The sequence below is a fragment of the Tauraco erythrolophus genome, chromosome 2, assembly GCF_009769465.1.
Source record: "Tauraco erythrolophus isolate bTauEry1 chromosome 2, bTauEry1.pri, whole genome shotgun sequence".
NCBI lineage: Eukaryota > Metazoa > Chordata > Aves > Musophagiformes > Musophagidae > Tauraco > Tauraco erythrolophus.
In genome coordinates this window covers 121220086-121236388 of record NC_141466.1, presented here as the reverse complement: position 1 = coordinate 121236388, position 16303 = coordinate 121220086, and the positions used below count along the sequence as shown (strand labels likewise).

The window sequence follows — 16303 nt, the reverse complement described above, 5'->3', positions numbered from 1 at the left end:
CGGCGTTTGCGCATTGGCTGCCACCGCGAGGGAGGGCGCGCGCGCGAGCGGCGGCGATGGAGATGATGGAGGACGGCGGGAGAGCGGGCCCGCGCATTCGTGAGGGGGATTGCGCCGTCCTGAAGCGGGACGACGTCTTCAAAGCGGTACCCGTGCTACGGCGGAGGTGAGGGGCCGTCGCGGGGCTTCCGATCCCGCTTGTCACCTCGGCCGAGGTTTGCATCTTCCTCTTCCCCGCCACTCCCCGGCTCCAGGCCTGTGAGGCGGCTGCAACCATCGTCGCGCCCTGAGGGAACGGGGGAGTGGTCTCGGTGTGAGCCACCGCTTTCCTGCCGTGCCAGTGAGAAGGAACGGCCTCGCTAGGCCTGTGTGAGAGGCAGCGGGAAAGATTTTAACGCTGCCTCGGTTCCCGTGGCCAGAAAAACCCGGGAGGTCTCCTGGCTGCTTTTCGTGTAAGAATTTGAAAGATATGTAAGGTGGTTTGGTGTTGTCGTTGTCAAACCGGTGCCGACTGAAGGCGATAAAAGGCGTAGCAGCCTGAAAAGCACTTCTTCCTCATCCTTATCTCATCGTGGCGTGTAATTTCTGCGAGATGCAGCGTTGTCTCGTTAATAACAGGGATTGGCTTCAGTGTTGTCATTGATGTTAGACTGTAGGAAGCAGCTAGCTGCCAGTTACGGACAGTGACTGCTTTGGAGAGGATGCTCTGAAAGGTCTCCTGTTTCTTTTTCCTAGGCCAATTGGCATAGCAAGAAGCGCCTGCACCCCAGCAGGAAACACTGTGATCAGTGGACACAGCCTGGGCTCTTCCCCTTGCAGCAGACAATTTTATAGACCCATGTGTAGAAGTCAGTATTGAGTAATGTGGCCAGACATCTGACTCGGTAGCATGGAGATTTAAAGGTACTATGCTTGAATGAGACTGGTTTAAAAGTGGCATAGCTCAGACCTACGAATTTGAGAGTACTGGTTATTGACAGGCGTGATGTTCACCAGTAGAATCTGGCACCAAAACCAAGTAGTTACTCTGTTAGCCTGCAGAGCACTGCAAAGACCTGTTCATTAGGTTCCTCTTTTATTTAAAACCCCTGTTGTAAAAGAACAACAAAAAGTAAAAAAAAAAGAGTAAATATTGCCACAGGAAATTAAATCACTTCTGCATTAATTTTTTCCTTTTCTGTCATGAGGGTAAGGATACTTCAGGAACGTGTGAGTTGGATGTTCTGTTTAGAATGATCATCAAAATGAAATTTGAGTGCATGCACACAATTTTTTTTTAATCTATCTAAATTCTTTTCAGTCATTTCAAGTCTTTTATAATCTTTTATTAGTCTTAATCCCTGCCAACCCAGATTATAATAAATTAATAGACTTTATGTGAGCAAGTCTATTGTCATTAACTTTTTATTAAGAGAGTTTGGTAATAAATGTCTCTGACAACTTTTTATTCTTATATTTATTTAAATTCAGGATTGTATTTGGGGATACAAATAATATAATATGTAAAATACATGCATGAATTGCATACTTCAGCCAGTAGAAAATGGGAAATAACAAAGAAATCAGCCTTTTTGCCTAGCTTCAGAATTAGTGATGAGTATAATCAGCATAAGAGCTCAGATTGGTGAGTTTTGATTCAGATACGACTGTGGCATAGACACTGATACCCGTTTAATTTGGCAAGATTGGTATTTCTGTGGCTAGCCTGAAAGTTAAAGGCTTTATGGGTCCTTTTGTTGTGTGAAGAAAGAAAAATGCAAACCTCCTTTAGTGTAATCAAAATGAAAGGTATAATATCCTTTTTTTTGTGTGTGTATCCTTTTTTCCTGGGATTACATGACACTGTCTGCTTTCTCCATAGTCCTTTGGAAAATGTTATTTCAAAGGACCTCTGCAACATGCAGGCTCATGCTCATCTTTTTGCACTAATCTGCATGACCCAGTCTAGATTTAATATACTTTAGATTAATTTCACTCTTTGCATAGTTTGGACTTTCTCTGTCAAAAATGGTACTATATAATTCAAGTGCTGTAGCCGTGTTTTGTCTGGCATTTTAGAATTCTTTTGAACTGGAAAAAAAAAAAATCTTACTGTACGCTCAATTTAAGTTCTTTGTTCTTTTCCTAACCAGTTTCCATTTAATGTGGTTTTGTAGTTAATTTCACTCTTTATGCTTGTCCTGGTTTTCTTCAATGATATAGATAAAAATAACACATGTAAAGCTACAGTTTAGTTTCAACTATTGTGGGTTTCAGACATAGTAAAAATAGTGCTTTTAATATAATCAACTTTCTTATTATTTCAGAAAAATTATTTTTGAGAAGCAGTGGTTCTATCTGGATAATGCCATTGGACATATTTATGGAACTACGTTTGAAGTAACGGGTGGTGGAAACCTCCAGCCAAAGCAAGAGGTGGAAGAGACTACCACAGGTATTACAGAGGTTTGACTGGTGTTTGGAAAAACGAGTTCCAATTAATTTGGTTATTTGATAGTACCAAAGATGATGGAAAAGCTTTCTATTAATCATCTGTTAACTTCACATTACTTATATTCTTTCTGTCATAGAAGTGCATGGTTTTGTTTGGTCTTGATCTACTGTTTCATTAGTCCTGTAACAAAGAAGCTTTTTAATATGGGAGAAAATTTGAACCTTAGTTTGGGTGAATACGTATACCATGGTGTATTTTACATGTTACGTTTCATTGATTGCTTAGGCAATATTTTGCCAGGCCATGAAGCATGTGGGTTTAATCCTGAGCAGTCTGCTTTCTGTGAAACTAAAATCCTATGTTTCTCCATCTTGAAGATATTTAGAGCTAGATTTTACAAATCTATATCCTTTTCCTTTAGAAACAAAAGAAGCAGGTACAGATAATCGTAACATAGTTGACGATGGAAAGTCTCAAAAACTGACTCATGATGACATACAGGCTTTGAAGGACAAGGGTATTAAAGGACAGGTAAAAACAAGGTTTTGGTGTTGTTTCTGTGCTGCCTTGATGGTTGTATTTTAGTTTATGAAACAGACTATTCTTTTTAGCGGTGCATAGACTTCAGCGCTTTTTCTTTGTTCTTCTGTCCAAGTCATATTTTTCCTAAAGATCTGTTTTTACCAAAATGCAAAGGCTGTTTTCAGAGAAAACTTCATGTAAGGTTGGCAACTTTGTCAATAGAGAGTGAAGTATGAATTTTCACTGCAGTGGAAGTCAGACAAAAAGAAATATAACTATTAAAGAAATAAAGCTCACATAATCACCTTCTAGTTTTGTTTGTTTATAAGATTTAAAATATTATTTCTATATTACAGACGTATTAAAATTGTGCAACAATTAAACTATCCAAAGTGTAGAAAGGATTACAGATAAATACAAAAGTATTCACAAATAACTGTGTAACAAATGTGTTTGGTAGGTACTGCCTAGAGGCACACTGATAGCACACGTTGCCCATGTGTTGTCTGTACCTCAAAAGCTAAAAATATTCTCAAGAGATAAGTTCTGTTCTGTTAGAAAAGGGACTGGATTTTTACGTTGCACTTTATCAAAAAGAAGTGAGGCCATCTTAAAAGTTAATAAACCATTGCAGCCAGTCAAAATTCTCTCTCATCTTTGGCTTACCCTTTCTAATAAAAATAAGAAATCGCTCATGCTTACATCAAGTTCGTCTCCTCTTTGCATCTTGCTGTTTGCTGCTGCTTTTCAGAGCAGCTGTTCTGCTTTTGCTGGCTTAATAACAGACGGATCCAAGGGGTTTAGAATGGTGTTTTTGTCTGTTTCCATGGTTGTGCTGCTTGTGGTGGTGTCTCTTTGAGAAGAATGTACTAATAGCTTTGACATTTTCTGTTCGTTCTCATTATCTGTGGCAGAAGATCACTCTGGCCTTTCTGTATGTCCTCAGCATGTCTGTGCCATGCACCTACCATACTGTTATTTTAGGTAATTAAAATATCCTACTTTGTTAACTCCAGCTTCCGAACTGTATTCATTTCAGACTGTGTTTAATTAGCAGCAATAGATATTATTCTTCCATAAATGTCTGGTAAAATTTGAATTTGTGTTTGGGAATGGCATGTCTTTCTGACACAGGCTTAGTTTAGAGATGATTGTTACTCAAAATAAAACCACCTCAGTGTTAATGGAGTTGGATTTCCCATTGCTTCCCAAATCCTTCCCAGGTCCTGAGAGATAGGTGTGAGGATGCAGACATGAAATGGCATGTATTCCCAGGGCATTGCATAGTGCCACAGCTTCTCTTTGGCTCGTTTTGCTTACCCTACAGAAGTATTTCCTAGTCTCCTGTAACTTTTACTGAAAAAAAAAAACCAAACCCAAACCAAACAACCCAGGCACTGCATTTAACTTTTTCCAAGAATAAATAAAAAAAAGAAAGATATGCTGTTTCATGCCATTAATAGTACATTTTATGTGCTTGAAGGACTTGAAGAAATGATGGCTTGAAAAATAGCAATAGAGAGTGAGAAGTACTTGCACTGCTGTATTTTGGAGCAGGTTCTTCAAGTGCAATGGGAGAGGCAGTGTCTGCACTGAAAATACTCCTTTTGTCATTCCCTACAACCATCCTCTCCAAACTCCTGTGGGGCCAGGTTATACTATTGCTCTTCCTAAACGTTTCATAGAAACTGAAAATTTTAACTTTTTTCAGTTGGAGGTCTTAATGATCCCTCCAGCTGGAACCTGAAAGTATGAGAAGGAGAGTTGGATTAGCAAAGGGAGGAGATTAGAACAAGGAGAGAAGGAGACAAAACCTGGAATTCTATGAAAACCTAGGAGCTAGAGAAGGAAGAAGTCAGGGGAGTATTGTAGGAAATAGTAAATACTAAAGAGTTTGACACTGTGCAAAGGGCTGGTTCAGGAGTCTAGCAAAATTTGGGAGGCAGAATAAATTAAGTGGGATAAGGGACATGTCTGATAAATAGCCAGAGTGTAGGGGATGAAGTAGCACAAGATGAAAAAAAAAAATACCCTCAGAGATAGAGATGCTAAAGTCAGACAAGAGCCCCAAAGAGGGAGCTGAATTAAAGTCAATATTAGAGATGACATCAGGTTCCTCGTTTTGCTTTGCTTTTGTAAAATGTTTTTGCCTGTGTGGCTTCATACAGGATTTAGGGTACTGTCATGCAATCCAGTTACTGTGAGGAACGTTCAACTGACAGAATATGCGTCAGTTGTTCCATAATAACTGCCAATAAATGTAACTGTCTTATTCTAAGTACAGGGTAATTAAAGTTAACTAATCACTCAGAGAAAGCAGGACTCACACTCTCATTCAGCACGGGATAAGAATGTGTAGCTACTGAGGCTTCACAGTAAGGGCTGAAGCAATGACTTGCTGATGCTGAAAGGAACAATCCTGCTTTTTCTGCTGTTTCTTCATTTCTGGCCGTACGAGTGCCCTCTCCCATGAGTTAGTTGTGGCACCCACCAGACTCCTTCCCCACAAAACACCCCGTTTCCAGTCTTGTCATTGTAACGCTGGCACTGTGTGGTTAAAGAACATCTAGAGACAGAAATATATGATTAAATTCTTGCACTAAGTCAGGGTAGTGCCTCATTTGTCATGTTGATTAATAGAATTTACTTTACTTTTACTACTTTCCCATTAATATCAGTAGAAGTTAATGGTATACGTGCCTCTACTAGAAGAAAATATTTTCAGTGTTTGTTTAAAAAAAATACTATATATGAAATGAATGAGAAATAATACCAGCTATAATAAAAATAAATTGTCTTTTTCAAGGAAATAGTTCAACAGTTAATAGAGAACAGTACAACATTCAGAGATAAAACAGAATTTGCTCAAGATAAATACATAAAGAAGAAGAAAAAAAAGTAAGTGAGTTTTAAAATGTGGAAAGTACTTGTAGTTCTCTAATTCCTTGAGCTCGAAATAAGATTATTACTATGTGTTTCTTCAGATATGAGGCCATTATTACAATTGTAAAACCATCCACTCGCATTCTTTCAACAATGTATTATGCAAGGGAACCTGGAAAAATAAAGTAAGTTTTCATTTCGTTTCTTCTTTTCAAATCATAACAGAAAGATATTTTAGTGTTTTTCAAAATACTGCTGTTATAGCAGAATACTCACATTTCTTCTTTTTTTCCTGCTAATGGAAAGGCTGTAAATTAATTAAAAATAACGTGATACAGAAAATGAATCAATGTGCTGTTGCAGCAAAAGGAAAACCTTTTTGCACCCAGCATCAGCTTTTAACCATTTCCCTACCAGTGTGGGCAGAGGCCATTTGCAGTGTCAGAGGTATCTCTTACCTGGTTTTGGTCAGTGGCATATTGTCTCTGTTTTCTGGCTCAGTAATCGAAATAACAAGCCACCTACCAGAAATAGGAATTTCTGTCTTTAATGTGTTAGGGATTCAAAATTTCCTTCAATGGGATGTGTCCAGAATTTAAAAACATGTGGTTAACATGGAAGGCGGGGCGGGGGGGCGGGCAACAATGACAGAGATCTAGCTGCGTTTGATTTTCACTTACCTAAATTAAATGACTCATTGTTACAGATGTCGTTTAAGATGGACAGGTTTATTGTTTTTAAAGTAGTAAAAGTAGACCTAAGATGCCGAGCTGAAAAACCTTGAATTCATGTTATTTAAGGCTTCCCAAACGTTTTTCCTTCTCCTTCCACTGTCTCCTTCACTTGGTTTTATTTATCTGTTAAGATTAGTTGTCATTTCCTCGGACATTGCTGAGTCTCTCCAGTGCAGGTACTGCAGCCAGTAGAGTTAGGTGTTGATCCTGGATTGCAGGTGGTGCGTGCTACTGCAAAACAGATGGAAATCACTAAGGATGCATCTGGATTAGGGAATGCATTCAAATACCGTTTGTTCTTCGCAAAACCGATGTGTCAGAGAAAACAAAAGAAGAAAGAAAAGTTAAAAAAATATTTTGTCTGACTGATACAGCATGATAAGCGTGCGCACCCTACTTCATATTCTACTTCTGCTGTTCCAATTTCTTATTAGCTCGGGTTCTGGCACTTCTTTATTACTAGATGGTTAATTATAAGTGACTCTGAAGGCCGCTGATGCTGTTCCTGAAAATCTACCTGTAATCCAACTGTTTTTGACAGGCTCCTGAGCCAATACGCAGTATTTCTAACTCTTCTTAAGAAAACTAATTTGATATTAGTTTTATTATATAAATTAAATAAAATTATTAGGTAATAATTTGAAATTAAATTATTAGATAATAATTTCAATTTTTTAATTTGAAATTAGAAAACTAATTTGCTCAGGTTGGACGAGGCCCTGAGCAACCTGATCTAGTTGGAAATATCCCTGTTCCTTACAGAGGGGTTGGACTAGATGACCTTTGAAGGTCCCTTCCAGCCCTAACCATTCTATGATTCTATGATATTTCTTAAACCCCTCTGTCTTCTAGCCACCTGCGATATGACACCCTAGCTCAGATGTTGACTTTAGGAAACATCCGTGCTGGCAACAAGATGATAGTAATGGAAACGTGTGCAGGCCTTGTGCTGGGAGCGGTGATGGAGCGAATGGGAGGTGAGTAACACGGCAGCTTTCGTCATGTATAGACTGAGGGCTTACCTGAAGCTTAAGAAATACACTTCTTTGCGATACTTTTAAAAGGCAGTACTTCGAAATACTTTCTCAGTTTCAAAAATCTACTTTTTCCGTCTCCAGTGTTCAAAGACACACTTGTATGTCCATTGGAGAAAGTCGTATTTTTATCACTATTTTAAAAAATATGAAACATAAAGTTGATATCACTGTAGATATATTTTAGTTTCTGTCTTAGCACAATGACTTGATGTTCAGAAAAGGCCATAAGGAGCTCATACGCAGATTCTTCCCAGGTACCTGGGAAGGCCGGGGAAGTGAATGGCAGACAACATGAACAGTAATACTGGAATTCAGACAGCCCACAGCACTGAAAACGGTGTCATTCATCTTGTCCACTGTGCCAGAGATTTATCATCAGCAAAGTGTGTCTTTTGAAAGTAGTATAATGATGTTTTCTTGAGTGTATTCTGGAAGTTTGACTTGTTTTTTATTTCTCAAACTCGGTGAATTAGTTTCATTGTAAGTCATTAAAAGACAGAGGTGACAACGATATTCCAGAAGCCTGGTAAGGCAGGAGGTATGATGTAATGTTGTGCACCCAGGTGTGCTGTCTGTTGGCTGAGAAGCACACAGGCAATTATACTACAAATTGTTTTTGTTTCAGCAACTTTTGGCCATAGGGATACTCTCTGAAATAAATAAATAAGATGCAATTTCAATATAACTATTGAAAAGTGCTTTTCGGTATGTTTAAACATCTGGCCACCTCTCCCTTTAGAAGGGCAGTCTGGATGTTGAAGAAATTCTTTGCCTATTAATGCTGTTTAAATTAGCTTTTATTTTTTTATCAAAACCACTCCATAGTTGTAAGTAACAAATGCTGTAGAAAATTTGTGGGTTTAATTCTTAATTAAATTAGTTTTTCTAACAATTTGTTACTGCTCATATGTTCTGTGCTAACCCTAAACACATGTTTAATGCATGCACAACCTTTAAGGTACCTTATCCTTCGGAGTTGCAGTGACTGTTGTCCTTCTAGTAAAGATTTTCCACCTTGAGGCATACTTCAACAGCCTGTTAAATTTGATGAAGGTTAGATTAAAAGCAGGCAATTTACTTACTTGTTCTTACATGTATGCTTCATCGGTCCCAGAAATCCTGGCTTTCCAATGTGTTTTTGATTCTTTTGCTCCCTTAGGCTATGGAACCATTATTCAGATGTATCCAGGAGGGGGACCTGTTAGAGCTGCTACCAGTTGTTTTGGATTTCCAAAACGTTTTTTCGATCATCTTCATGAATTTCCTCTCAGCAAAGTGGATAGTCTCCTCTCTGGGACATTTTCTACAGAGTCTCTGCCTTCAGAACCTGAAGATAACGCGCTAGTGGAAGAAGAAAGCAACAGACTGACTGATGAGAAGCAGACTTCCTTACAGGAAATAGAAGAGGAATCTGCTACTGAAGCAGCTATGGAGATCAACCAAACAGAAGAGCAGGAAACAATGGACGTTAATGCTGAAGATGCAGAATTTAAAGAGAACAAAGAAAAAGAAAATGTAAGAATATTTATTGTGGTTACTCAAGTTTTACAATGTCTATATACTCAAAATTCTGCTGTCTGAATCAGACATGCTGAAGTACACCTTATTCTGTTGAAGTGGGTCCAGAGGAGAACCACGAAGATGATCTGAGGGCTGGAGCACCTCTGCTATGAAGACAGGCTGAGAGAGTTGGGGTTGTTCAGCCTGGAGAAGAGAAGGCTCCGGGGTGATCTTATTGCAGCCTTCCAGTACATAAAGGGCGCCTACAGGAAAGCTGGAGAGGGCTTTTTCACAAGTGTAGTGATAGGACAAGGAGCAATGGATTTATACTGAAAGAGGGTAGATTTAGACTAGATATAAGGAAGAAATTCTTCCCTCTGATGGTGGTGATGCATTGGAACAGGTTGCCCAGAGAAGCTGTGGATGCCCCATCCCTGGTAGTGTTCAAGGCCAGGGTGGATGAGGCTTTGAGCAACCTGGTCTGGGGGAAGGTGTCCCTGCCCATGGCATGGGGGTTGGAACTAGATGATCTTTGAGGTCCCTTCCAAACCAAACCATTCTATGATTCAGGTGTTAAAATGGAACTCTGGAAGTTGTCTTTTGTCTTACATTAAGCTAAAGTGCAAAAAAAACCCGAAAATTTGGTTCATGCAGTAGTGATCCAATATATAACTAGTGATAAAAGGCAAACTATTTGTTTTGTTGTTCAAAGGTTCGGGAAAAGCAAAAAAAAAAAATGGGAGAGAAGGAAAAAGCTGATAGAAACTGCCACTTTGTTGAGAGAGAAGAATGCTGATGGGTGAGTTTGTTCGTAGTCAGAACGCTCTTCTGTTTCAAAACACATCTACAGACAATAATTTCCTTCAAAACACATAAAAGCTATGTTTTAAAAATACCCTAATTATTTTCTTAATATTTACAAGCAAGCTGTTAGCCCAGGTGTGTCTTGGGTCTTGTTTGGTTCTTACGTGGTTGAGACTTTTTCTGTTATTTAAATGATTTGAAATTTCATGATCTAAAAGTCATAGTTTCCTGACTAGCTATGAGTAAACATTTTTAAAAAAATCTAATTCTATCCAAAGAGAAGCAGAAACCAAATGGAATTTAACACTGAATGACTGCCGATAAAAATCAGGATTCTAATTTGCAAAGTAGAACCTGAGGTTTTAAGTTTATTAAATTAGAACTATGTTGGTTGTTTTGAAGGTTTCTTTGGTTTGTTTTCAGAAACTCATTTCTTTTTTACACAGGAAAAACCATGTAACTTTATTTTACCTGCTTTAGCCAGGATTGATTGTTCCCAAGAAACAATTTAACATGAAGATTTAGTATGAGAAGTTTAAAACAAATACGATAAGTATGTTTCTAGAAATGCAGCCTCACAATAGTGTAGGAGCACTTGGTGGTTGTGACATTTTCATGATTTTCTTAGCAAATGCTGAAGTGATTTGAGTTAATCAAGTAATGTTGATTTAGTTAATTTAATAACATTTGTATTCATTCTTTCCTCCTAAGAATATTGGCTCACTGGGAATGAAGCCTTTCTGCTTGGCTAAATTTTTGTACACATTTATCGGTTATGTTTAAGTGCTTGTGCACAATTTCTGTTTTAATTATTATTAAATGTTTTATCTCATGCTCATTCATATTTTAGTGTATGTCATCTAGCACATTTAAGTTGTAGAATGAGCGTTTTGTATAAAGATGTAGAGACAGGTCCTTCATGTTCTCTGAAGCAATAAAATGGTAAAGGAGGTTTGTAAAAAGTGCTGCACATCTGTTTGGCAGCAGCAGCACCACTGCTGATGCCTGTAGGTGACTGTTAAGATACTTAAACAGTGGTAGTGTTTTGTTCTGTTTTTACCACTGTCTTTTCCACCCATCATTATAATTAACATCTGTGCATGGTCTGGCAAAGTGAAAATTAATATTTGACTTTACTCAGTTCTTCCTGTAGTGTAAAATAGTAGATTCAGTTGTTGATTGACTCGAAGGAAGCCTCTTCAGTATTTGTCTTTGTTCACTCGTTTTCAATCACTTGTATACCAAGGCCAAGTGCAAGGTCCTGCACATCGGTTGGGGCAATCCCAAGCACAAGAACAGGCTGGGTGGAGAATGGATTGAGAGCAGCCCAGGGGAGAAGGACTTGGGGGTGCTGGTGGATGAGAAGCTCAACATGAGCCGGCAATGTGCGCTGGCAGCCCAGAAAGCCAACCGTGTCCTGGGCTGCATCCAAAGCAGCGTGGCCAGCAGGTCAAGGGAGGTGATTCTGCACCTCTGCTCTCATGAGACCCCACCTGGAATAAATACTGCGTTCAGCTCTGGGGTCCCCAGCACAAGAAGGACATGGAGCTGCTGGAGCGAGTCCAGAGGAGGGCCACGAAGATGATCCGAGGGCTGGAACACCTCTGCTATGAAGACAGGCTGAGAGAGTTGGGGTTGTTCAGCCTGGAAAAGAGAAGGCTCCAGGGTGATCTTATTGCAGCTTTCCAGTACTTAAAGGGGGCTACAGGAAAGCTGGAGAGGGATGTTTTACAAGGGCGTGTAGACAGGACAAGGGGCAATGGATTTAAACTGGAAAAGGGGAGATTTAGATTAGATATAAGGAAGAAATTTTTTGCCATAAAGGGTGGTGAGGTACTGGAACAGTTTGCTCAGAGAAGTTGTGGCTGGCCCCATCCCTGGAAGTGTTCAAGGCCAGGCTGGATGAGGCTTTGGGCAACCTGGTGTAGTGGAGGGTTTCCCTGCCCATGGCAGGGGGGTTGGAACTAGATGATCTTTGAGGTCCCTTCCAACCCAAACCATTCTATGATTCTATACTTCTTTTGTCCTTTGTAATGCATGAAAGCTATAACAAATTATACACCTGAAGGGATGAGTGATTTCTTGCTTTAGGAAGCCTTCAGCATGATGCAGGGAAGAGAATTTTATGGTTGCCCGAAGGCACTGTCCCAGATGGCTCAGCCAGGATCACCTTTCTTTAGTCATCTGCCTTGTATAGCTCACCATTTGTTTAGATCAAGAGCCACAGGCTACATATACTGCTAAGCCAGGAGAAATTGGCATGGAATAAGAAATGCTTCAAACTTATGACTTGGCACGTGCGTAGCAGCAGGCAGGGAAGTTGGGATTTTGTTTTGTTTTGCAAGAGGGAAACTGGGAAAGGATTTTCAAAAGCTGGTTAACATTGGAGGTGGGGAGAAAGATTAAGACTTGCTGTGAGAATAAAGAAAAACTGGTCGTTAGGTACAAATGGGCACCAACTTTAGGAGAATTACTTCTTGAGGTCCTGAATTTTACAATATTTACTACTTAATGTAGAAGATAAAAATTTAATACAACTTTCATCTTCTGTGCTGTTACGTCGTAAAACAGTGCTTCTGCTAGACGTATTTGTTCAGTTCCATTTATGAGAGTTGAAGTCTGTCATAGGTATTTGCAGGGGGAAAAAGGAAGACATTCATTAGGGATTTATGATTTTTATAAAGAAGACTTTTTTAAGATAGACTTAAATTTTTCTGATACGATGAAAGCAGAAACGGGTTTTATAGACATTCCATGTGTTCAGAACTAGACCACACCCACTCTCTGTACCCTTCCCTGCCCTTCCTCTACCTCCTCCTTCTCCCCTCCATGACGTTAATTTTGTGACCTGCCAGACTACCTGCTGACAGCAATATGTGCTGCCATATGAGAGAACTCTCTCATCCGTCACTTACCTTCCTGTTGGCTGGCAGGGCTCCTGGCAGTGCCAGTGCAGCACTGCAAGCCTTCTGAGGCACAGTCTGGAGTCTTTTTTTATTTGTGGTCCACCTGGTTAATTAGCGAGTGCAAATTTTTTGAAGTTTGGAATTAGGGTTAAATCTGTAGCCTGCAAGGCCGTGGTCAGCAGAAAACCGAAATGGAAAAAACTGTAAAAGAACTGTCTCACCTCTTCATCTCCATTGTGTTTAGAAAATGGAACATGAGTTTTTACTTCCCTTTTGTTAGGTAAGCTTGATGGTGTCTCCAGTGCTGTACATTCCCCTCGAGAACAAATGTTTATGATGGGCCTTTTCATATAGTAGCTGTATACTGGAGAAGTAGTTTAATTAGCCCATTCTTTCTGCGCAAGTACAACTTAGTAACTAATTGAACCTTAACCATTTCTTGCAGGATAGTTCAGCAGGGTTTGTGTTTTTTTTTGTAAATAAAACCTTTAGATACCTGTAGAGAATCTTAAGCTATCTGTAAATATGAGTTACACTGTGATATTAAAATGAGGATGAAGAATAAAATATGAAGCCTTCAAGTTGGCAAGGACATAATTTCTTTTTTAAAGATTTTTAGTCATGCCTGCTAAGGGATTGTTTTCTTTTTAAATAATAACCTTTTAATGTAAAACTGTATTTAATGAAGCTAAGCCAGTCTAAAGAATCACAACTGAGGTTACATTTGAAGCAACAATGAGCAGCCACAAAATTTAAACTATATTTGGACAATGGTCTTAGGATAGAGAAAGGAGCGTGCGAATTCTTGGGTTGCAAGAATGACTGTGGAGCTCAACACAGTTGAAAGGAGTGCTTCTGTGATGTGTTTAATGTCTAATTAGGGAACAAGTGTTCTATCCTCTTAATTATGCAAGTAGGAAATCATGATTTGGTTTTGTATTTTGGGAGTTGTTAGAGCCACAAAAACACGCTGATTACCAACATTTAAGCTATAATTGATCACTGTGCTAAGTAGCAGAAAATGTCACTTGATGAATGGGTTTTAGAAGCAGAAGACTAATGTGCGTGGAATTTCTTTTGCAGCTTAATTGTAGCCAGCAAGTTTCATCCCACTCCTTTAGTACTTTCTTTATTGGAATTTGTTGCTCCTTCAAGGCCTTTTGTCGTCTACTGCCAGTATAAAGAGGTAAACTGAGTATGTTACTTTAGCTGTTACAGTTCAAGTTTCAGACTATGCTGCTGAATAACCTACTATTTGTGTTTTTTAAGCCATTATTAGAGTGTTACACAAAGCTGAGGGAAAGAGGTGGTGTCATTAACCTAAAACTGTCTGAAACCTGGCTGCGAAACTACCAGGTAAGGATCGCAGTAAGTGGTTGTGAAAACTGGGGAGCAACACACTCCCTGAAAACACATTTTCTGGACTGACCGCAACTATGTATAAGCTTATGCCTTTACTTGAGAGCAGTGGGAAAATACTCTGAAGAGGTCTAATGCCTCATTGCAACAATTTCAAACAGAAGTAACTTTATTTTCTTCTTACAAAGCCTTTCATTTAAACTTTTGCTGAAATATTTGCAGCACACTGACAGATTTCATAGTTGCGCTGCTCTAGTGGCTAGCCTAAAGTAAGGGACAGTCTCATGTCATGTAAGAGAGATGTAGCAAAATATTACAGGCATTTATTCAGTTCCAGTTGGTTTGATAGCTGAAAAAAAGAACTGTGATGTTCAGAATGGTGATGACTTACAAAGTCAGTGTCTTCAAATAACACATTTCCTGGAACTAAAGTAACAAGAAGTTTCCAGTCTGGGAACTGAACAATGAAAACAAGATGAGAGGGGAAAACTTTTCCACAGCGAAAAATGTCAGTTTGACTCATTTTGTTTGAACAAGATGTTTGCAAATGTGGCGTACCCTCTGAGCTATGAAGAAGCAGACGCATGTCTGATTTCTAAGCAGCTCACCACCTCTGAAGAGGTTCTTGCATTTTACTGACTTCCTCCTTGCCCGTAGGCTTCTGGAGTTGGTAAGGAATGGTTATTTAGGGGATGACTTAATTCAAGGGTGGCTATGATTACTGACTCTTGATCAGACCACCAAATTGGGAATGGTTAGGAGGCTGATAGATGATGTTCACACAAGTTGGGCTTGGCAAGGGTTGCTGTGTCCAGGTGCAGTTAGGAACAATAACACTGCACCATCGCCTGGCCACACGTAAATCAGCTTAGACCTGTGACGGCAGTCAGAGCAAGGAGGAAGCAGAACTGAAGAGAAAGCATTTACAGAAAAGCGTAATGCAGCTGAAAGTGATGGTTCATTGCTGTCTTACCTTAAGAGCAGCTACGTAAATATTATAGTGACAGAACTGGAAATTACTGTATTACTTAATGCTGTTTTGTTAGACCAGCTGTGGTTTCTTTCACAGTACACCAGTTCTGAACACATTAATGAGGCTTTCATGTATCCCAAACCTTGACTTTATAATTTTGCTGGAAGTGCCATGAAGAAGTAATGAGTAAGGCAAGAGCCTCGATCCTTATGTATTTCTGTAACTGGTTTCTGGTGTGCAGATACTTTGCCCTTGAAAGATAAATACGCTTCCCAAACAGCTGTTTGTTGTGGCTGCAAAACAAAATAAATACATCTTACACTGTAAGCTTAAATTACACAATCTGATGTTCACACACAGAGTGAGTTTTTACAGATGCTTGGTGTCTTGTTTGTTTTGGGTTTTGTTGTTTTAAAGGTCTTACCAGATCGAAGCCATCCAAAACTGACAATGAGCGGAGGTGGAGGGTACCTTCTCTCTGGTATAACTGTTGTCCTGGATAAGGGCAAATCTGATTCCAGTAATTCAGAAGCACTGAAGGTGGAAGAGCCATCATCTAAAAGATGCAAAGTTCAAGACCCTCATTGTTAACATTCGAAGAATTGATTTGGTTTTTAGATCTCAGGAGTCCTACTGTTAGTAAAATAACAAGTCTACTTTCTGTGCTCTTGACAGCACAGAAATTGTGCCTGTCATACACCTGTCAGCAAAAAGCAGCAGAACTGCGTGGCAGGGAGGATTGTCTTGTTCTTTACCAGTTTACATGATCAGAATGAGAAGAAAAACCCTTGGAAACAAACATCACACTGAAAACACACGAACTTCAAAAAGACAAGATCAAGAGAAGATGATAAAGCATCACTGAAGGCATTGTTTGTTGCCGAAAGTGGATATGATGAATTTTTTTTAAAAGGCTGAGTCCGAATCAACGCATCTCACAGCTACCCATTTTTCCAGAAACAGCATCAAGGTGAAACATTCTACATAGTGATCTGCTCCCTCTTTGGACACAGAACTCGGCTGTGTTCAGTAATTTAAGGAAGTAGAATGAACAGCAAAATTAATGTTTTTCTTTCCAAAGGAACAATAAAAAGGGAATACTAATACCAGAACTTTACAGCATGACCCCATGTTTTTTCCTGAAATAAAAT

At 39.3% G+C, this 16303-nt stretch overlaps 1 protein-coding gene across 2 annotated transcripts; it reads left to right on the top strand.

The window, feature by feature from the left end:
• The first annotated feature begins 62 nt into the window (after nucleotides 1–62).
• On the top strand, nucleotides 63–15771 carry TRMT6 (tRNA methyltransferase 6 non-catalytic subunit). 2 transcript variants are annotated; one of them, XM_086630820.1, is made up of 11 exons: nucleotides 63–166; nucleotides 2307–2434; nucleotides 2856–2965; nucleotides 5763–5854; nucleotides 5941–6024; nucleotides 7426–7550; nucleotides 8770–9131; nucleotides 9836–9909; nucleotides 13904–14006; nucleotides 14090–14176; nucleotides 15570–15771. In XM_086630820.1, exons 1-11 carry the CDS (start codon nucleotides 63–65, stop codon nucleotides 15741–15743), a joined length of 1443 nt encoding a protein of 480 aa, XP_086486946.1. In that variant the 3' UTR covers nucleotides 15744–15771. The 2 variants fall into 2 exon arrangements, with proteins under 2 accessions (XP_086486946.1, XP_086486939.1); XM_086630813.1 differs by having other exon boundaries at nucleotides 66–166; nucleotides 8770–9144; nucleotides 9831–9909.
• Nucleotides 15772–16303: the final 532 nt, after the last annotated feature.